The 23,362-nt window shown below is 35.2% G+C and overlaps 1 protein-coding gene across 1 annotated transcript; it reads right to left on the reverse strand.

Annotated features, from left to right (window-relative positions):
* Positions 1–56: 56 nt before the first annotated feature.
* On the reverse strand, positions 57–22,635 carry LOC130816151 (E3 ubiquitin-protein ligase listerin). The gene is made up of 17 exons (XM_057682805.1): positions 22,323–22,635; positions 22,024–22,135; positions 21,806–21,868; positions 20,383–20,460; positions 19,632–19,723; positions 19,211–19,313; positions 18,572–18,724; positions 17,678–18,336; positions 15,579–16,035; positions 13,199–13,686; positions 9,232–9,970; positions 7,967–8,669; positions 5,363–6,396; positions 4,804–5,262; positions 3,746–3,976; positions 1,692–2,148; positions 57–1,051 (listed from the first exon to the last, which is right to left on the reverse strand). The coding sequence occupies exons 1-16, from the start codon at positions 22,376–22,378 to the stop codon at positions 1,921–1,923; spliced, it is 5,655 nt and encodes a 1,884-aa protein (XP_057538788.1). The 5' UTR covers positions 22,379–22,635; the 3' UTR covers positions 57–1,051; positions 1,692–1,920.
* Between the last annotated feature and the right edge of the window lie 727 nt (positions 22,636–23,362).

Consider the following 23,362-nt stretch of genomic DNA (forward strand, 5'->3'; position numbering starts at 1 on the left):
TGGTGATTTGAGCTTCTTCCAATTTTTTCATATAGTAGATAAAATGTTAAACTTATGGTTAAATTAAATACTCATTTCAACTGGATTAAGACATATGCGGCCACTTAGGTGATGACGACGTCTATATTTTTTTAAAAAATTCATAATGTTCGAAAACAATAGTGTAAACAAAAACACTTTTCTTTTGTCTATCATGGAGAAAATTTAGAAGCTTAAGATCACCACGGAATTAAAAAATATGTTTATCTAACATGTGGAAAAACCGATAATTTAAAATTAACACGTGAAATTACCCAAGTATTATCATTCTGTCTCAAATTAGTTGCTACATTTTTTATTAGGAAAGTTGTATATCAGTTTGACTTGCATTAATTCATTCCAACCCAAAACTTTTAATAATTAAAGTTCCGTCATCATGAGAATGACAGTTCATTTCATAAAAATTATACTAAAAATAAATCATTCTCATTATCATCATTTAGTACGAACAACCAAACATACCGTAACGATATTGCCCATTGTCATGTCTTATATAGATCTTCACCATTACTAAGCTCCATAATTTGGGCACAACTCATAATAAACTTTATACAAACACTGAAACAATCAAATAAATACGACATTGTAGACAAATTATTAGGCTTCAGCTATAGATTCGGCGTGCGTATGAACCAGCGAGCTAAAAATTACATCAGAACTCAGACGGCAGCTTCGCGTACAGAAAGATGTCGTAAAATCAAGTAACCTATGGACACTGTTAGCAACGACCACAGTTCTATCGGTGATCTTATCGTCTTTCTAAATTGTTCCTAAATCAACCCCCGAAAAATGAACCAAAACTGCAAGAATTGCACTACCTTTCGTTTTTGATATCGCGTAGGGAATTCATTTCAATTCAGCCGCTATAACATGATGGCATACAGGGAGATGCCTAAGAGTGCACACCAGAAACTGCATCAACTTTGAGTAAAAGACGGGACATGATGATAAATATGTGGAGTCAGTTGACAACTTGTGATGCTACACCAACAGCAGCTGATACATCAATGTCCTGCGGATACACAATAATTTCAGATTACATACAGAATAAACTCTGTAAAAGATTGAATCACCATTCACCATATTTGCTTATTTTGTCGGCTAACCAAGTTCAGACAACACTCGTCTTGGTGAGTGAATTTTAAGAAGGGAAAAATTGACATTAATAGTCTAACATTTAGCTCGTCCCCTGTGAATAGTCCCACCTTTAGATTATTATCTAATAATTCAACATTTGCTCTTAATTCGCTAAGAATAATTCAATCTGTCTTAATTTACTAGCAGTATACCCTATATTATGGGCAAATGTATGGCAAAGGTTAGATTATTAGAAAATAATCTAAAGGTGAGATTATTCGTGAAAGGTTAGATTGTAGAATTAACATCATCATAAATCATAATGAGGATTCTTAATGAATCCTTAGCAAAACTCCCACACCCGATTCAGAATTCAGCAAAATAACCTGTTTAACTGAAAGGTTCTACACTAGCTTAACGCTGCGCACTCCAAAATAAAAATAAGAGAGCTTTGTAAATTGATCATAAAACATGCAAATGAAAAGCTGAAGCGAGTTCCAGGAATAGACATCTTCATATGTATACATATATACACACACATGGCTTGTGGTTTAAAAATTGAACAGAGGTTTTACCTGCATAAAATTGATCTCATAAACATCAGGTTCTGAGCGCTTGTCAATCATGAATTAGGGGCATATGTACATAAGAGGCATTCCTCCGAGCTTCAATCAAGAGATTTGATAGATTTCAACCGCTGCATGCTCACTTAAGTGCACAACTGTGTTCAGTAGAACTGATAGAAGCTGATAGTACATCCAACGACCAGCATAATGATCTCCATCAAAAATATTGCTTTTTCGATCAAAACGGTGACTGACAAAGTGGACAAGTAGATTTATGAGAAGTTGAAAACCATTTGTAGAGGCAGGCGCCATGGAATTTATGCTTGCAAGTCTTGCAAGCAAGACGAGGAAGGGTGTGATTTGTAGTATGAATCACACTGTAACAGATAGGGCACTCTTCAACTCCCTCAAATTCCTTGTCGAAGTTGCTCTTCCATATTCGTATTGCCTCAGCTACCGCACCATTCTAAAATTGGACACAAATATAATGTCAGCAAAATATCGTTCACTTGTTCTAAAAACTAAAGCAAACATGTCATTACCCCAATGGTCAATGACAACTATCTCCCGCCAAGGCATGGTGTTTTTTGGGGGTGGGTAATAACATGTCATTTCCCCATCGAAAAACCTTGATTTTGGAAACTAAAGAAAACATGTCATTACCCCAAGGTCTCATCAAATCAATTGTGTTTACATTTCATAAGAGTTGCCTCTTTCTGTCTATATATAGTATTAGTATTCAATAAGATCAGACAAAAATAATGTGTACAATATCCCTACTATTGGACCAATTTTATTCAAAAGCAGATAAGATAACTAACAATATTAAAATGAAGCATTAATTCTGAAAATCTATCTATGCATTATACTGAAGCAAAATACAAATGACATAAACAAACTCAAAAAGTGATGAGTAGTCAACTTCTCAAGAAATAAATTCCCTCCATTTATGGAAGGTGATGTCATTATTTGCTAATAAAGTGTATGGGAAATATGTGACTAATCATCATATTAGCTTTCATTAAATTGTTTGAGTGAGATGTATGTGACTTTTCATTGTTCAATACACAATAATAATTTGCTAGCTTTCATTTTGGAAACCAAAAAAATTTGTTCACTGTAATAATAATTTGCTAACTTTCATTTTGGAAACAAAAAATAATAATTTGTCACTTACAATCTTAAAGTGATCAATAAAATTTAAATAATATTAAAAATAACATTATTAAACATCATACATAACTTATAAAAAAGTATTTTTAAAATCAAAAATAAATTAAATATTAGCTATTATATGCTATTAATAATTCATTGAAAATCAATAACCAATAATTTACAATTTATTTGCTTTTTTTTAAATAAATGAAAAAAATAAAATAAAAAAATCCTGCATCGCACGGGAGTTATCAGTGTAATACTAAACCAGACAACAGGTAAGATTAGTTTTGTTCTTTTTATTCCTACATTCAAACACCCCCAAGTGCTAAGAGAAAAGACTGAAGTTATATTTACTGGAATTTACACAAGTATTGGGGCATGAAAAAATACAGAAATGAAGTTCCTTTTATAGTTCATGATTACCTAGTAAACAATTTTGAGGTATGCAGGAGAAATGAGGGTAAACAGGTGTAGATAATACACAGTAAAGAGATTCTATATACTCAAAGTGCTCGTACACATGCAGTTACTCATTTGGAAGATAAATGATGGGAATCTAATCTAAAAGGATGTGCATCAAGTTGCATTTTTATTGATAGCCTCCAAGGAAAATTCAGCTATATAAGAACTACAGGAGAAACAAAGATCATTATTGGATTTAGTGGTCTTATGACTCAAAATTGACAACTTCGTTCAAAAAGTGAGATCCATTGCTACTCACTGCATTTCATACCATGAACAACTAGTATATATTACCCTTTTTCATGGTAAGACTCAGGAAAACAACATTAATGACTTTTCCGAGTTAAATGTGAGCTGGTAATTTCTGAATGTCACATAATATACATGACAGATAAGAGAAACAACAATTTTCAAAGCACATGAACTAGAAGAAAGGTCATCACCTGATTGCGGACAAATGCCATCATTGACAATAACCATTTTCTTTGTTTCACTTCACTAATACCAAGACTCCTTGTACACTCAACATCAACAGATCTTAGCGGGTAGAAAACAGGAAGGCGAATGACCAAATCCATACTGGTCTCATCCTTGGTATAGGTAGCAATGACTTCATTGGCTGATTTGCTTACACTAACAGAAAAACACTCATCTACAAAATCAGATTTTTTTATCTGCAAAATAAAATACTCAAATATCAGTTTGACAATTATTAAAGAGCAACAAAAAGATACACATTGGCTTGGCATTACCCAAAACCTCAATAAACAATTATTTGAAACCAAGGTGGAGGGGAAGCAGACTCAGAAAATCTATTACGAATTTAGGTTGTCAGTGTGAAAATCTTCTTTCTTTAACTAGCTTCAGCAATCGAAAGGGAAAAATTAAACAATAAACCAGACGAACACAACCTCAAAAACAGTAAAAAGTGAAAGGAAACACACAGATGCTTATAGGAACACAAAATAAGACAAAGCCTATACAGACAACAGACAACAGAAAACATACAACAGCCAACAGCCAACAAACTTTAAAAGCACAAAGTAATCAGAAACACAATAAAATATGACAAGGGAAGTGGAAGAACCCCACACCTACTCAATCATCTTAACGGGAGTAAGAACATGCTTCTTACAGTCACCCCCTCTAATTATAACCAGCCAACAATTCCAATTTAGGTTAAAGAGATATCAGAACATGAGTTACTCACTGGAAAACCCTTGGATCACATTGTAAAATTATCATTGTTACATAATTAAACTTGAGTCGAACAAAGTCTGGTGATAGAAATTCAAAGTTGATCTCCAGAAAAGCAATCAAAAAACCCAAGAGAAATGCCGTTAGGGGCAGAAGAGTAAGATTACAAACATAGAGGTCACATGTGATGTTGCAGTGCTATCCTATTGCACAAACATGGCATCACAATGCCCATACATGGGCTTAGCACAGGGGATTTAGGAAGATTTTGAAATAAATATCATATATTTGACAGGATACCAACCTGAGATAATTCATCTACAATCAAATGCGGACTACACCATGTTTTTGTGAAAGATTCAATAGCAGATGACATAGAACGATCACGTATATCATTGAACCAAACCCGAACATAAGCAGGGAGAACACGAAGCATCAAGCCAAAAATTGCGGCAGCAAGAGAAGCCATCTTCTCTGGTCCAATAGGCCAAAGATCCTCTACTGCAAAGAGTATAGAACCTGAACTGATAGCACGCGTGGCAGCATTTGCAATATTCGTCAGCTCAGGTGGGGTTTCCAAGTTTTTCTTTTTCAAACCATGTGCTGTGCAAAGTTCAAAGGGGATATGCTGGAAAAGACAGTCCAATATTGCTGAAGAGGCAGACTCCTGTATTTGTTGAACTAATTTCTCCCTACTGGAGGAAGATGAAGGTAGAGATACAAGATAGCAAAGAACTAGACACCAAGCAAGAAAAACATGAACCTGCCAAGTTTGTATATTCGCTCAATAGACTGTTATGGTTGAAATGGTTTTTCAAACGCTAAAAATACAAAGAAATATTACTGAGAGCAACAAAACTTACCCTGTCCTGTGCTTCCAGATCCATATCTAGCAGTTCAAGTGGTAATTTGTGAATCAGGTTATGTATCTCCTCCCTCAGAGGAAGGTAGTTCTCGGAAGCCATAACAAGATCCTGGGATCCAACATCAACAGAAGAGCTTGCAGTCAATGAATCTGAAATATCATCCTCCATTATGGCCCTACTAGAGAATGGCTGACTTGAAAGGAGAATAAAACAGGCAAACTGCAAGGCGGAGACTGGTTTAGAGGAAAATACAATGGCCATCAAAGAATTTATAGCACCTGTCCTTAATCCCCAGAGCTCAACTGCCTTAAAGGCTTGTTCTCTTGAGTGTGTTGAAGACTTCACAGCAATTGAAGATACCAAGTTCCAAAACTGAGGATAAACATGATGGCTTTTTGCTATAATAGACAAACCCTCACATGAAAGCAAACTTGAAGTAGCTTCTGTAACACCAACTGAGAAAACTAATCGCAGAACACCCTCCTGGACCAAATCAATTGTATGATGGCAAACTTCTGTCCTTGGGATATTTAATTTCTCAGCTTCCTCCGACAAACAACATCCAACAAGCTCCATGATACATGAAAAAGCATAAAGGGCATTAGTAGCAGTATTCACTAGGGAAGAATCCAGATTCAACATGGTCTGCTCAAGCTTGCTAATAACAAGATCCAAGTTATCACTAGATCCATTTTCGATTTCAGGATCGAAGCACTCAGCAGCCTCCTCCATCATTGTAACCAGTACCTCAATCCAGCACCTCAAGTGAGATAATATAAATTCCCAGTCTTCTTCATCAAATTCTTCCCAGCAGTAGACTACAGAAATTGCAATCAAGCGTGATAGCAACAACGATACAACTGGTAGCTTATTAATGACACTGATTGAGCTAACATCATGCCTTTGCTTACGGAGAACATCAAGTAATAGTCTCTGCTCCGATGAACTTAGATCCAATTTCAGATGTCCAACATCCATTGCTCTGCTTAAGGGATAGCACGACAAAGCCAACTGAAACCACTCCTCCATGTCTGTAAGTACCCATTACATGGTATATCAGGCCAAAAAAATGAAAGCAAACAGATAATATACAGCACATTACATTACAATTACATTACCCAATGCCATTAAGTGACACGCACCTAGGGTGGGGTTTGGGGGTCGGATATATGCAAACTTACCCTTGTTCGTGATAACATTAACAAAAAGGCTGTTTTCGATTAACACTTGGTAAAGCAAACATCATGTGCAACTTCACATAAATAAGAAATGCAAATGATTTAATGAGCCATTTTAATATAATCTATTATAATCCAAAACCAAAGAACCTTAAAGCCTTAGCCCCAACGAATTAAGGGACAAAAAAATAAGATAATATACAGTAACCCTTGAAAAATACACATTATAAAACATGAGCAAAAAGATTAAACAATACTTTAGACACTTGCTAGTGAATGACTGATAGCGCCTCAAAAGGCAGATACAAATCAAAGCTTCTTTTACTCTTCCATTTGAAAAAGAAAATATAGGTACACAATGCAAACAAAGATTCTAGTCATTTAGTATCTTTTGAAACACAAACTTTGTGAAAAAAACAACTATTAATAGAGGCTCATCTTTGACAAAATTTATATAAAAAATGTGGCCCCTTTTATGACAAAAAAAACTCCAGATCCCTTTTTAGATTCCCTTCGCCTGACTCATATCTCCTTTCTATCGTGTCCTTTACATGCACCCAGAGTTATATCCACCTACTGATCTTCAAACTTCAGCAGTTCTACTTCTCATCTTACACCTCGCCTCCTTACCCACCCCCTGCTCTCCACTTCTTCCCTCCTCAGTCTTTGGTCGCTAACCTCAGGCCCCGACCAGATCTTCTCTAACCTCTCACTTCTCTAACACCTGTTCCCATTCTATTCATCAATCCTGTCCAACCCTGTCTCCCCTTTCATAGTCACCAGGCCTACCACCCCTACATTCCCCACTAATAACAATCGTAACACCACAAAGAACAACACCAATAATCCCATAATAACCATATCAAATGCAACTACAACTACCCAAAGCAAGGGCAAAATGACCCTTTCATCTAAATCTTCCGATCACTACTGAGAACCAGTATGTGCCCACAACTTCACCATTGCTAACTAAGTTATAATTTTATTTCATCTGCATATTTTCAAAGGGAAAATCCAGAATACTATCACCTGAAGCAAAAACAATGATAAAGGGGAGACGGACAGAAGACAAATTGACATTTAGAGCTTTAGACTGAAAACCGACATTAATTTGCTGATATAAGATGTTGTTTAGCAAGCCACTATTTCAGAGGGGAAGAACATATAAGAGGTGCTTCCTCACACATTAGTGTATTCCAAGGTACAAAACTACAAATTGAAAAAAAATAAAAATAAATAAGTACATGTTATGCTATTGTCATCTACAAAAGCAAACTATAATTAAGGAATAGTCTAAATGCAAAACCCAATTGGAAAACCATCCGAACTTGAAGAGAATATATGTAGTGATGCAAGCACTTCAACTATTAGGATTTTACATACGTAAGCATATATTGAGCAACTCCAAAATAAATTTGCTTACCTTCACCAGATGTCCATGATATCAAGGGTGGGAACGTAAGAATCTTTTCAAGCCAGTTCTGAACAATACTTTCTCTAAAATTATCAGGCAAGGAATCTGTAGCCGAGTCACAGGATCTTTTATTATGGCACAAAAAGTGTGCGAGAACAGAAGCAAGAGGTGGAAGAATCTTCAAACAATTCATGTCTGTTTCTTGACCTATATAGAGCTTGTCTAACAGCAACTCCCATAGTCCAATAGCTTTTTCTCGTTTCCATATTCCTTCATACAGTAGGGTACAAAGTAACGACACCAGGGCTCTCAAGAAAGGTTCTTTGATATCATCGAGATCTTTATTTGAAGGTGGCCACGTATTGATGAAAATCAACTGACTTTTTGTTCCACATACAAGAGAGCCCTCAAGCAAAACGTTTATGATCGAGTCAAATAAGCAAATTAGGCTACCACCACTTTCCCCTTTAGCATACAAACTCAAAGAAGGCAAAAGAGTTCCTAAAGCACTACCACTACACCACATCCAAGTGCAAAGCATTTCAGCCACAATCCAAGCTCGTGACAAAATAGACAGAGATGCAATAAGCTCGTTGTTTGCTTTCTCTACTGCAGCTAAAGCTAGTAAGTCAGAGCCAACTACCACTCTCTTGATGCCCATTTTAGATATAAGCTTGTCAATTAGTGCAACAAACATCTGGCTTCGATATATCTACATGAAAAATCATTCTCATATTGTAACTTATTACATGCTAAATATCCAGGTCTAGAAATATCAATCGAAATGCTGCATAAATAAGACAATGCTTGTGCAATAGGTTGCAAGAAAAAAAAAAAGAAAAGAAAATCAACTATCAACCATATTCAAGGTAAATTTTGATTCATAGTCAAAACAATACATAATCATGCACTAGCCCCAATTGATTCTACAAGCAAAACTTATGAAAGTAAACCACAAACCATGCGAAACAAAAATCATCGGTATTAGTATTAAAAAAGACCCGTAGATAGAATTGATTCTACAAGCAGGCCTTAGGAAAGTAAATAACAAACCATGCAAGGCTTTGTAAAATTTATTCCAACTTGCACAATGGTTCAAGCATGTCCATATTATGTGATATAAATAATATCATGCACATTCACAAATAAGGGAAGACATGTAGCACCAATGCCAGCTTGGAAACAAAAACCAGTAATCAGACAGTAGAAATACAAGATATCATCAAACGTAGCTCATATTAACCAATGACAAGGGATGTGGAGTTTTCACTTACATGTTCATCGCTAAAGGCTTGCTCAACTTTTACCATATATTTTCTCTGACTATTACAGCTATCAAGAGTGATCCACAAAGGCCATAAATCATCAATCCTTATAAGCACATTCATTAACTTTTGCTCCTCTAGTGGATTTACACAGAGATGCTGGCAAACCTCAATTGTCCACTCACAGCAAAGAGATGTGATCATGACAGCATCTAACGCATCCTGTCCAAAAATGGCAGACCTAATAAATTGTGCAAGAATACTTCCTAGTGTCAAACGAACATGTGGCAGAAGACTTTGCCAAAATTGTTTGCACATACTAGTATGGAAAGCATGCATTGCTTTGCCAAACTCTAACCGGGACATGAAACTTCCCAATGAAGTACCACTGGACTTAACATCTGATGCTCTTAACAAACTGTATTCCCAATCAATTATAAAAGTGATCCCTCCAATACCAAGAAGCAAATCACTTTCAGCACAATATGTTTTAAAGCTAGAAAGGGTACGGCTGAAAATTTGAAGAGAAACGTTAGCCATCCTCTCCACTTCTGCAGAATTTTTATTATCTGGTATAGTAGACTTCACGAGAGAACATGCTAACGAACCGAAATTCCTGATGCAAGCAAAAGGAGACTCCAAAACAAAAGCAACAAGCATTTCAAATGCTAGTTTGTAGATTTGGATGACAGTACTCTTTGACAGAAAAGATGTATCATCGACTTCTGCATCATCTCCAAGTACAGCTCTGAAACAGAGAGATCAAACAAGTTAAAGATAGCATAAAACAAGCACCATAACTAGAAAAGTCTAAAAATAGACGATAGATAAGGTAACCCCATGTTAAATCTAAACTTATATACCTATATGATAATTTAAGAACCTCTAAACAGGTACACAACACATGTCACTAAAATAAGCTATCCTCGTCCAACTTTCCTAAATAAGTCACGTCGAATTCATGAATTATTTCATTAAATGTAAACTTGTCTCGGAACATCACACTCCTTATTAATCAATCCCTTTAGTGGCTGGTCATCAAAAAATTCAAGATGGTAACATTCACTTTACTCTTTTAATGATTCTTACACTCATCTTCATATATATTATATATGTATGCTTATTTCATTTATCTTGTTTTATTATTCTATTATCACTTTCCTTCCTTACCATTAAATATTAACCAAGCAAGGAACGTACTATTCCAAGTTTTGTTTATATATTTGCTTAGTTCTTTGATAATGCAAGTAATGATTAGTACTATATTGTGAAGTTTGAAGATCAAAGAATTTTGGGAAGTGTGTGTTGGTAAGGATAGAATGACTTGACATTCTTGGAATTAACTATTAGATTTGTTTGATAGATGATGGTGTTTCTTAATAAATTAGGAGATTCTTTTGAAAATCATTAATTATGGAATAAGAGTCTTAATTAAGCTATGTTCTAGGTGGAGATGTAATAATTCATGTGTTAATAGAGTAGTATCAAAAGCTCTTTGGTGATTATATTTATTGTTATGCTTCAAGATTTCTCTACGGAACCTTTCTAGCTGATAGTTGCGAATCGAACCCGACTCTTTGAAGCATCATCGCTGGTGAGTAGTAGCAGTCCCTTAAAGGGTATGGTCAGACTACTTTTCTTGGAAAATAGTTTTAATAAAGTTGTTTTGAAATTGATAATTATTGAGACAAATTTTGTTATGACTTATTATGCTGATATTGTGATGATCAATGGCTTACGAGCTGGTCATTGACAGAGTTGAGGGACATTGTCCCCTACCCCCTTTTTGAGGCAAGTTGTCATTCAGATATTGACTAGCTTTACCAGAGAATAACATAGTCTTAGAGCTATGGATGTTTCTCTCAACTAGACTCCTAGTGCGCACGAAGATCTAGGACTAATGTTGCTTGTAAACTTTTTATTTGATTTAACATGTTTTGTTTTGTTTTGAATTGCTTTTATTCATTCAGTTTAATCTGACTTCCTGTTGTTCTATCATTTAGATTACTTAGAGATCGGTACCAATCAAGAACAATGGGATACCAGGTGATTAGAGTATATGTATTGAAGTTGTAGTGTCCGTGTTGGGCTTTAGTTAGTGTGTAGTAGATTTGAAAATGTTGACTATTTTGGACTTTTATGGTTAGTTGTATAATTATTTTGGACTCTGGTTTAAATGTTTGGATTTAGATTAGTTGATACAGTTATCTTTTAGATCTTGTGACCCTTTTCACGAGTTATGATTTGATATTTGAGTTCTTTGGGTAAGTAAACCCCGTGATGACTTGTCTTAGTCAACCAGTAAGCTGGGTCGTTACAGTACAACTCTTAAAAGCATGAATTTAAATGCAAGACAATAATCCCGTGGCAAAAGAGAGCAAATAGTTATCTACAAAATTAATGTACATTATTTATTGAATTAAAAAAACTAACAATTCAAAAAAGATATACTTCTCTTATGGGGAGGACTTTAGATGAAAAAAAATTTGATTGCAAAACATTATACTCCATCTGTCCTAATATAGTTGATACATTTGAGAATCATGTGGAATTGGCAAAGCTGAGTCTTAGTGATGTGATTAAAAAAGTACATACTATTTGAGAAGATAGGCTAAAGTTGAGACTGTTATGATCGATTTTTATTACCTTTTATAGCACCCTCGTTTCCACATGACATTTACATTTAGTTCCGCAAATAAGTGTCGTCACAAGAACAATGGGTGGAGAAAGGAAGAACCATCCAAAAGGTAGAGAGGGTGTGGAATGTGGAAGAAACACAATGTGCAAGTATAAACATCACTTGGGAACATACTGAAATGAGAAGTATAAACAGTTTTTGTAAAAGGAGAGAACAAATATTATATAAAAAAGTAAAATTTATTATTTTATATAAAGCAACTAGATGCCTCATCGTCTCATGATATCATATAGCTTCTAGTCTCTAAAAATATTGGAAAGACACTGGATTTCTGATACACGTGTTTCGGGTCCAAGAACATGTGCTCTAAAACATTCATTGGGACAGCAATCTCCTAAGAAGTCCAGTATTAACAACACAAAGAAAGAGCCTCCTCATCATTGATTAAAACTGGAACAGAGTTAGATGGAGAGGAAGAATTGTGAATGGGGGAGTGTATCACGGACAAGGAAAGGGTGAGTTGATGAGTAGCAAGAGAAAGGCTCGCCTAAATCAATGCATCACTCCGCATTGCATCATTCGTGTCATCAAGGTTTTCAATAAAACGAACAAATAATTTCTCGTGTTTTAAAGGTGTAAAAAAACATGTTTTGGGATGTTTCAAGGGAAATCTCATGCTTTTGGTCGATATTTGGCGTTATAAAAACTGCATCACTTATGTGTATTGCATCCCCATGTTTGTCACCATGATCGTGATGGGTAACACATTTTTGCACTATGATTTCAATGCCATTATCCTTGCCACTATTTAGTAGTAACAACCAAACGGGCTGTTAGGAGATATTTCATGGCCCATCCACTACCTCCTTCCTTCAAGAGTTGAACCCTAAATTTGGATCTTAACTTTTAATGACTTCACCTTACTGGAAGTATTTTTATCTTCTTTTTCTAAAGAGTAGTATGAGTTAAAAGGCTGTTAATTTGTTGATCCCCAAACCCATAAGGCAGTAGGCTTGCAGCCAGCCCTTTCCCATTTTGCCAATGATGCTTAATTTATGTACCCCCGTACCCGTATCCAATATTAGAAGCGTATCCTACAATTCAAAAATTGACGTATCGGATCCAAGAATCCACACCCGTATCCGATACCCGTACCCGAGTCCAGGTTACATCTACGTGTCAAGAACATGAGCCAAACTTAACAAAGCAATATAACCAGCATGGCAAACCACAGGGAAGAACCGCATGTAATGTATAAAATCTTTTTAATAGCTAAAGAAAAGACGTTGTTAGCTAATGATTACACTTAAAAAGAAAATAAATGAACAAGATCCATACCGTATGAATTGCAAGTCAGAATCATCAACAAGAGCACTCCGCATAATGGAAAGAGCTAGGGAATCTAACAGTTCATGTTTCCAGCATGCCATTCCAGAGAGTTCATTATCCCTAAGTGTTGACTTACTCTTTGTCAAGTTCCCAGCTTTCTCTATGAGAGTTGTAAATCTCACAGCATAACATGTGCCAGAATGGTACATGCTGGCAGCATATGAGATGATGATGTCCCACTGCTTATTGAAACATTCAACATCCAGCAGTGCTAGCAGCAGATCCAAGCGAACATTCATGGACATCTCACTTCCACTGAAACACCACGGGACAAATGTTTCTTCAAAACCCTTCAGAAACTCACTAACTTCTCCATCGACCTCACCAGCAGCGTCACCATCTGTCATTCCCTTGGTCGGAATGAGTCTCAATACTATTTTTCGCGGTCCAAAAATAGATACCACAACAGATAAAAATTTGATCACCTCAGGCAAGTCCTGATCTCCAAAACAAGTTAAAATAAAAAAGCAAATCATTAGCACATGATACATTGTAAGTTATAAAGGTCCACATGAATCTCTCTAAATATACTCCCCATCAAACCAGAGTTTGGGGTCAAAGCATGTAAACCTCTTAAAAAGCATATTGTAGAGAAGTTGATTCACAAAAGAAATTAGAAGAAAGAGTAAGGAGTTCAAAGATATCTAACAAAAACCACAAAAACGATAATTGCAATAATCAAGGATCCCAAAACACAACCTTAATCAAATAAAAATCAAATCTTAAGCTTTTTCTCACAAGAATAGAGTGACAATTATTCAAGTATAATCTTTCACATATTCTACCAAACTTGTGAAATTGAATTATTTCACATGATTCTCTCATTTATGGGCCACAATAAAGACTATACAATCTAATAGAATCATCAATTTATACACACGGCAAATATTGTTATTCCCTTGATGTAGACTATCACGACCTACTGCCACATATTGGCAGTCACCAAAATTGTTCTCACATCTTACCAATCTGCATCAGAACCATCATGGACAACTCCTACATTATAACAAATCAGCTAAAGATAGTATTTCTAAAGCATTCCCCTTCAATGCAAGTTATCATTAAATGCTTACACATACTACATCTTTCTAGGAAAACGTCTAAACTATCCATCACATTATATAAGTATAGAACTTTGACTAAAAAATTAAATAAACCAAGACCAGGGTTTCTCCAAGAAGCTTTATAGCCCTCTATCACAATTAAGGCAAGTATGTATGTAACCAAAGAATTTATATAATACGGATGGAAGATAAGCTCTTAGATACTCCACTTTTTTGCAACAACAAAAAAACCATATATAAATTTATTAAGTAAAATACAAAAGGGCTAGCTGTTTTCCCACGATGAATATAACAAAGTATCTCAGAGTCTTTAAATCTATAGCTCGCAAAAGCCCTGCAGTCCTCTCTGAAAAGCAAAACATAAATGGCCATCCTTTCTTCTGATTAATCACTTAACTAAGAAAGTGAAAGACAAAACTATGATCTAGCCATATTCTGAAATACACCATAGGATTTCTGTAAAGCACCATAGCATGCTCTTCTCTCCTTTGCCTTCTTAAGTCTAAATCCAGAAAAAATGCATGTAATCGTAAATAACCAAACCTAAGACTCGGGCCACATTACAGTTGGTCTCTATCCATCACAAAAAACATTGATAGCAACAAAATAAAATCCTTGACTGCCAAAAGAATTATTAGTTTTAGACTAAAGTCATTAAACCTACACTATATTACAATCTCAGGTCTCAAGTCAAGAACTCCTAAATAATCCACAATGTAGAACATGCTCCAGCCACGACAACAGACAAAAGGCCAGCCTAGGGAATATCAACCATGGCCCTTAGATCAAAGAACAATTTGGGTCAAACCTAAACTGTTCAACAGAAGAGCAACTGGTGTTCTTAGCTTCATTGAACAAAAACATGCTTCCATTCTATCATATGTAGTGAGAAATGACCCTAAACATGCTTCACGAATTCCAGAGCATTGCTACACATGAATATGATAAGTGTAAATATATAAATATTAAAAAAAAAAAAGCAATAAAAATTCCTAGGAAATATAGCATTTAAAATCATTGATCTGCATTTCATCCTAACAACACACAATTCACAAAACCCAGTACCATCAAACGGCTCCCACTTAAGGTGTATGCAACTTCACCTCAGTAACAAAGAGGTTTCTGGTTGATCCTTGAAAGTCAGGGCATCATAGAAAAGCAAATAGAGATTACAGAGATAGAACTAGTTTTTCTTTTATATTTTTTCTAATTTTGATAATGACTAAATCTTCAAAAAGACAAAAAGATACCAGCCTAGAACTGACCTTGGATATAATTAAAGGAAGAGAACTTTCCAATATGGGTCCAACTAGATAATCCAAAGGCCAGAATTCAGATTTCAGATCTGTATACGTCTCCACCAGCACTAAAAACTTTATTGCTTGTCTTATATTCTGAGAAGCATCCGGTATATGATCAGCTTGCTGTAATATTTCCAGACAGCAGCTCTGAAATGCTTCACAAAATGGAGTGAGAAGTTCGCGATCCAAAGAGTATATTGCAGAAAGAACAGCAATGATGCAGTGTCCAATGTCATTCACTTGCCCTTGTTTTATCTCTTGTGGACTTCCGTCAAACACATCTCCATTATTATTGGCATGGCTGATGAATTCATGCCTTGCCTCAGAGTAAGACAGGAAACCATGCCACAAAAGCTTCACAAGGACATTGTCAATAAGAGATTTGCGGAAATTGTAAATTGCATCTTCTCCATTACAATATCTAGCAGGGGGTAAAAATTAATATATAAGATCCTAAAGGCACAGCACAAAATAAAGCAATACAATTTTATATTATTTTTCAAAAAGAGGTTAACAAAGTAGAGGAGGTGAGATAAAACTCAAGTCAAAACAATGATACTACAGTACTAACATCTCTCTTCCTTCCTTCTCCTTCCTTAACCTATTCCCAGAGGAGCCACAAGATAACAGTAAAGCACAATTAACAGAATGATCCATGAAATCAGTGTAAGCAAAGAGGTCAGAGCCATCATCTTCTAGACCTCTACATGAGCTCCATCAGGAGTTCAAGAGAGAGACAAATCTCCTTCATCCTTGCAGTCCCTCTCTCTTATCCTCTCCTGCCAACCCTCCCAATCCTGAGCTAAACAAGAGCAAAATTGTTTACTTACCAATAAGCGTCAGATACATGTACACACCCTCTACAATGTTCCAAGTTTTCAACAGTCATATGAAGGATAAAAAATGTGCAAATAGAAATTATTTAATAAGTCTGAGGTATCTTAATTATGTCTGTCCACCTTGTGGTTGTACAAAAAGTAAAAGCTCTTACTTAAAGCCTGAATGTTGTCAAAACTCACCCAATAAAAAAAATTATTTGTTCAATTTAGGAAAATAAGGGCTCCTGTGTGGATCACTAAAACCAAGAAACCTAAAATACCCAGAGCAAGCTTTTGTGATCCTCAAACATAACAGTGATTCTGTTACCAGGCACCCATGTATGCTCCTCCTCCTCCTCCTTCATTCATTCCTTTTCCATTCAACTGAACGTTGCCACTCTATTTAGCAATTCTACCTTGTAATATCTTTTATTTTCCTATCAATAAAATTGGATCAGTCACTAATCTGCTGGTCAGCTTTATACTCGCTCACATCCTTTCCATAAAGTTCTTCATTCTTGCATTTTAATCATTATTCAAAATGTTTTCTGTTCTTACATTGTCTTTCCCTGCGAGTTGGACCCTTGCTAACCAAAATTCCCTATTTGATCCAAAGATCAAAAGATACCGACTTTCACAAAATCTCACCACCAATCCTAGGAATGTTTCTACAGTAATGAGGAAAACATTCAAGGAACATAGGGAGTACAACATACCGATTCATCTCAGAAAATGACCAAATAAATACAATCCTAAACTAAAATCAGAACTATTACCTGTTTAAGTTAACATCATGTAATATGGAAAACATTTCATCCAAGACGATAGGCAGACAACTAATGTCATGTCTCATGAACATGCAGTCATAAATCATAAATTAGATGTAATACTATGAAACCTAAGGTCCATTTCCAAGTTGATCACATAAATACAAGTCATTAGGTCTTTCTGATTAGTTCTTTTTCTTAGTTATTACAAGGGTCTAGCTCGTACAATAAACAACCCTTAATCGAGACAGAATCCAATTTAGCAGCATTTGGGCCACAAGATGTAATTGATTCAAATAAAGTACAATAGAAATTTTAGAAAATTCCAGATGTTTCACTAGAAACCCTGTATACAATAGCAGTGCACGGACTCTAAATATTTAAGAAAAGAAATTATGCGCATTGTAGATAAGCACTCTCCAATAATGCAGCAGCAACAACGAAAACAGAAAACTACAAATTTTTATCAAAGAAATACCTTCCACAATTACGCAAAACCCAAAGAAAACATTCTTTAAAGGCCACAAAGAATGCCGAACGATCGGCATTACTAGGATGGGAGGCGTTCCTTCCTGCCCAAAGATTCTGGAAAAGGTCGACAAAGTACTTCAGACCACCAATAACTTCTGGGGGCAAAGCATCTAAGAGCAGGACCAAAGCAGGATATGATGTTTGCTGTGAACCAAAGCAACCATTTTTCAAGAACTGCCAAAAGCGATTTAAAAATGTTTTCTGAAAATTTATATATGACCAACTTCCAGGAAACCTTGCTATAAATAGCAAAAATGTTTCCCACAATGCTGTATGACAAGATGGATCCTTTTCTTGGAAAGCACCAAGTACCACAGTAGAAAGAGCTTTCACATCTTCTTCTCTAAAAACATCACAAACGTTTTTGATGAAACTTCTGAGCACTGCATAAGTAGCTGATCGAACAACAGAGCTCTGAGATTTGAGAAAGTCTATGAAAAAGTGATGAGATAAGAACAAAGCCTTGGCAGAAGAAATAGCCATTTCACGAACTTTTAAGACCTTTGTTGATAGAGTCTTTGAGCAGTCAACAGCTGTGCTCTCTTGTTTCGCACCAATTAACACATCAAGCAGTGTAGCAAGAGCCAATAGTGATGATGAAATAACCTGCATTCAAAAATGTAAGGGAAACAGGCAGGATGGATAATGATTAAAAATAGTTTGAAAATTACGAAGATATCAAAATTTCAACCAAAATTCCAGAAAATAACATGCAGTCTGGAATTGGATTAACTACCGTCACATCAAACCAAGCATACAAGGTTATACAACCATTCATCACATCAATGTACATATAAACATCAGCTTCCATCTAACAGTTGAAGGACATACAAGCACATACCCTTTGGTGCATTTCCGTTAGCTCATCTGAAGCAGCAGCAAGATCAGCCATACTCTTCTGTGTTAGCTTTAGATTTTCTTCCAAATACTCAAACACCTCTGATGCACAAAATATCAGGGCATCTAGCTTTTTTTCTTGGGTTGGAAAGGCAGCCTGTTTTCATAACAAGCGGAAAATACTTATCACCATGTGCCTCACACTTAAAATAATGGCAAACATTCAACTACGTACAAGACTAACTACTTATATGATACATGTAACAAATCAGAAATACACATGCAATGCATACAACATATGTAAACTTTCATAATTATATATTTAAATCATCTTTTTTACATTATATCATCCAATGCTTACAAGAAATAACAAAGTCAACTGGAGACCTCGATAAACGTGATCAAATATCATCAAGCATAATGAAGGCAATGCAATTTTACAGCTATATTAAAGTACATGCAGTCACAACTCACAACTACAATTGAGCCAGTACTAACAAATCAAGCTCGAAATATATCATGACTTCTCTCTTAATCCCTAGTAAAGGAAGAACAAATACCAAGACATATAATGCATTATCATGAAAAAAGGTTGTCTATTATCTGATCATGAACAACTGTAGTAAAGGAAACTATAACAAACCTCTAGTGAATTTTTAGCAGCTTGAGAAACTTCAGAAACCGAATCAAACTGAGCAAACCACCATGGTCCCATCAAATGCTTAAGATGAAAAGCCAATTCTCGTCTACATAAAGGGAAGAATTTGTTATTCTCATCCAAAGCCCATCTTGAGGCATCAACAATCATACTCTAGAAATTACCTAGTTCATTCATATTTTTCCCCTACCTTAAGAGCACAAACCCAATAAAGAAAAGCATCATTGATTATCAAATTTAACATAAATGTAAAAATCTCCTTGGGCCTTCTTTGTAACTGTCCTTAACCCAACCACCTTCCCCTCCCCTTTAGCACCCCCCCCCCCCCCCTAATGACTAAGAAAAAGAATTAAATTCAACATATGGAAACAAGAATAAACTAAAATGAAATGAGAAAGGGACAAACCCAGCAGCAGCAACAAGGCTTGTCATCGTGTGATGAGTTGCTCTACGAACTTCTCGATTATAGTCCATCAAAAGCCTTCGATATTCAAAACCCTAAATTAAAAATTATAGAATAGGAAGAGTGAAAACTATGCTATAAAAATGATTGGAAAAGAACTCATAAAACTCAAGCAAATTATATTCACGCCATCTTAGCATCACAAAGTTAAAATGTCATCAACTCCTGCCATGTAATCATAAAGTACAACCTCAAAATTATTCTATGTTATCAGACTCAAGCGTCCATGTCATACATGTGTAGGTGTATAAGTGTTAAAGAGACAACTATTTTGCAAGAAATCCAATACGTGGCCCAGAGGAAAAATGTTATTCTTAATATGTTGGCACCGAGCTTACAAGTACCAAAAGAAACTTTCGAGTTTTGCATGGGGTGTAGAGACCGAGTGTCAAGGATCCAACATGATTACTTCAACAAAACCGGGTTACAAACCTAGTGTGGTATTATTTGCCTCCCAAAGCCCAGTTGTGCACCTCTATGCACTATTCTCCAAGCTTTAAACAAAAGCTATATTGAAAGGGAAGTAGTGACAAACTGACAATGCATAAGGGAATTAAATTGCTAGAAATTAACAAAAGGAAAATGCCATACACTCGTACTGGTGGAAGAGGTTAGGATGTTAGAAGTAAGTCCAAAAGAGGACTACTTAGGCAATGTTTAGCAAAGAGAAGCTAATGAAAGGAGAAATACTTACCCATTGGGGAATTATTGGTAAAACATCCTTCCCAGACTTGTCCTTCAGTAATGCTGACAAAGAATTTAAAGCTTTGAGCTGCATAAATAAAAGCAAATAAGAAAAACTGTCAAATCAAGACAAAACTCACATTTGAACAGATGCAAACATTGTCAAAGAGAGCAACCCAGAAAAGCTTTCTTCGTGTCTCTAGAAATCAGGTACTCCACTAGACTAAACGAGTAGGGCTCTACAATAGTGGTGGTCAGAATTTTGCAAATGCAGCGGATACCATTGATGAAAAAGATTGGACGTCAACTTTACTATAATCCAAGAGAAAAAGAATTCATCATCTTCCACTATACTTAAGGTAAGCTTTGATGATAGAAAACTACACATTCCTCAAGTATTAAGTCATATCATAAAGTAGTACAAATGAAGGCAAACTAATTAGGATAAATCCAGATATCAAGAAGAAAGGTATAAGACACTAAGAATAAAGGTATCCTTTGTACGATCTCTGAAAAACAGAAAGCCTAATGCATATCTAACGCTTCAGGAAAGAAAATATCAAAGATGTGTAATTCTTGTAAGAGATGGTCCCTTCGAAAGACCATCTCTAATTGGGCCGGTCCATTATATATTTTTTAAAATATTGTAAGTAGGCATTAAGAATGATGTAAGTAGACACTTAAGATATTGAAAGTAGGCATTAAGGATACGGTAAGTAAGCATTAAGGATAATGTAAGTAAGCATTAAGAACACGATAAGTAGGCATTAATCTTTAATGGATTGTGTTTGAGATACGTCTCTCAAAGAGACAGTCTCTCAAGAGACTAGCTGATCAAAGATACACAAATTAAGGTCTAGCATATCCAAAAAAGCAGTCCTATCCCAAAAGTTGCTAGCCAAATGTCACTTAGTACTCCGGGTTTTTATTTGTATTACTTTTCTTTGGAGGTCAATTCGTGACCTTTGCCCCCCAAGCATTGAAAACTAGTACCATCAGTAAATATATTTACTAATTTAAACGATAAACAACATTTATAGATTTTGATCCACATGTTCTTTCATAGAAGTACTTACAAAATTTAAGTCATAGAGATAAGATCAAGTGAAAAATAGAGCTATTCCTTATTATGATAAACAAAGAAAGAGGGACAAAACAACCGACTAAAGCATAGTGTAAAAAAAACAATATCGGTTACAACCACAATCACGCAATGAACCAGTTTTAAAGTATGTTCAGCTTTACATTTAGCACACATTCCAAATAACCAGCTCAAACTCTGCTAATTGGCGAAATGAACCACTTGTTAAACATATTCAGCTTGATCAAATACTCATCAAGTCTAATTCAATTAACAATGTAATTAGGTTTTCAGTAGTTCTAGCTCTAGTCATAAATTATACTCATTTATCCCATAAGTTAACAGCACTGACCTTGGTTATAGGATCCTTTCTAGCAAGCCTTTTCAAGTATTGTAACATCTCTCCATCAATGCCCTGCATTTAAAACCCTAGTGATTCACTAAACCAAAGAAACAAATTGAAACATATAAACACACTTCCATTGAAATGTTATATATCTATAACTTATTCCACCTATAATTCAGAAGAGAAAAAATCAATTTTACAACAAGAAGAAACCAAAATACTACCGTGAAAGAAGTGGATTCATCACCATGAAGAGCAGAATCAACTCGCGCACTGCCCACATAACCTCCAAACCCAACTGGAACTGCACCAGCTGGCACTAATGATGCAGCAAGACTGAAAATTTTGGCATATAAGATAAATAAAACATCGTTTTTTGCCGGTAAGAATTGGGTTTTTTTTTTTTTTTTGCTAATCATCAATCAAAATACAAGAAATAAATCCCAGAAAAAGGATAATCCAGAAATATAATCAAAACCAAAAAAAAAAAAAAGAGTAACCCGAGAAGAAATTATTAAATAACCTGCTGCTGGAAGCACGAGTTTTGGTCCTGGCACTTTCACCCTTTGATTTCCCCATTGATTTTTTCTTGTCTGAATGTTTATGTCAAGTAAGATTATTTGCGAGAATTTGAGGAGGTTGGGGATGAATCAGCTGAGCCTGGATGGTGGTGTTTGTTATCGGTGATGGCGTGAACGTACGTAGATATTGCCGTCGTTTAGAGACAGAGATGACTGCGAAGAATTTTTAACAGAGTCGAAAAGTTGCTAAGTCTTTCAACTACGAATTATGTTCCGGTTCTCCTGGTGCGAATTTGGACTCCCTCATCTTCGGCCTACTTTTTCTTATTCTATTTCACAAGAACTTAGGACGAATTAGACTGTTAATTCAAGTCGGCTCAATTCGTGCGTGTAACAACATTTTAATTTTTGGGGTATTTTTCAATTTTAAGCTTAAAAGTAAGATCAAAATTGAAAAATGTCCAAAAAATGAAAAAAATGTCCAAGTCGTTACATGTGCAAATTAGGCCGGCCCAAGCTGACGGTCTCATTATGAGGCCGTCTCATCCAAGGCCAGTTGATTTTATTTTATTTGCTTTCCAAAGAATTTTTCTAATATCATAATATAGTTAATTTTATTTATTTATATTTTAATAATTTAATGCTGTTTACTTCACATATTTTCCACTAATATTAATATTTCTTATGGTTTTCATATATTTTTCATTAACTTCGTTTAAATATTTCTTTTAATAATAGTGTTCCTCTTATTTTTTTCACTAACTTTATTGTAATACTTTTATTTTTTTAATTCTTATGGTCTCTTCTTAGATTAAATTTATTATTGAGTAAAATGATATATCCACCTTCAAAAAAAAAATTTATCTTAATTACCGTGAATATTTTCTTGTGATGACAACTTTAAGAAATGGAAGGAGTTATTTAAAAAGTCAAGTCTATTACTTTGCCCCAATTAGAAATGGCACATACATTTCAAAGATTGGTATAGTGGTGAAGCTATTTAAAAATAAGAAAAAAAAATAAAAAGTAAAAATAGTAAATT

This window comes from Amaranthus tricolor, chromosome 6 (genome assembly GCF_026212465.1).
Source record: "Amaranthus tricolor cultivar Red isolate AtriRed21 chromosome 6, ASM2621246v1, whole genome shotgun sequence".
Taxonomy (NCBI): domain Eukaryota; kingdom Viridiplantae; phylum Streptophyta; class Magnoliopsida; order Caryophyllales; family Amaranthaceae; genus Amaranthus; species Amaranthus tricolor.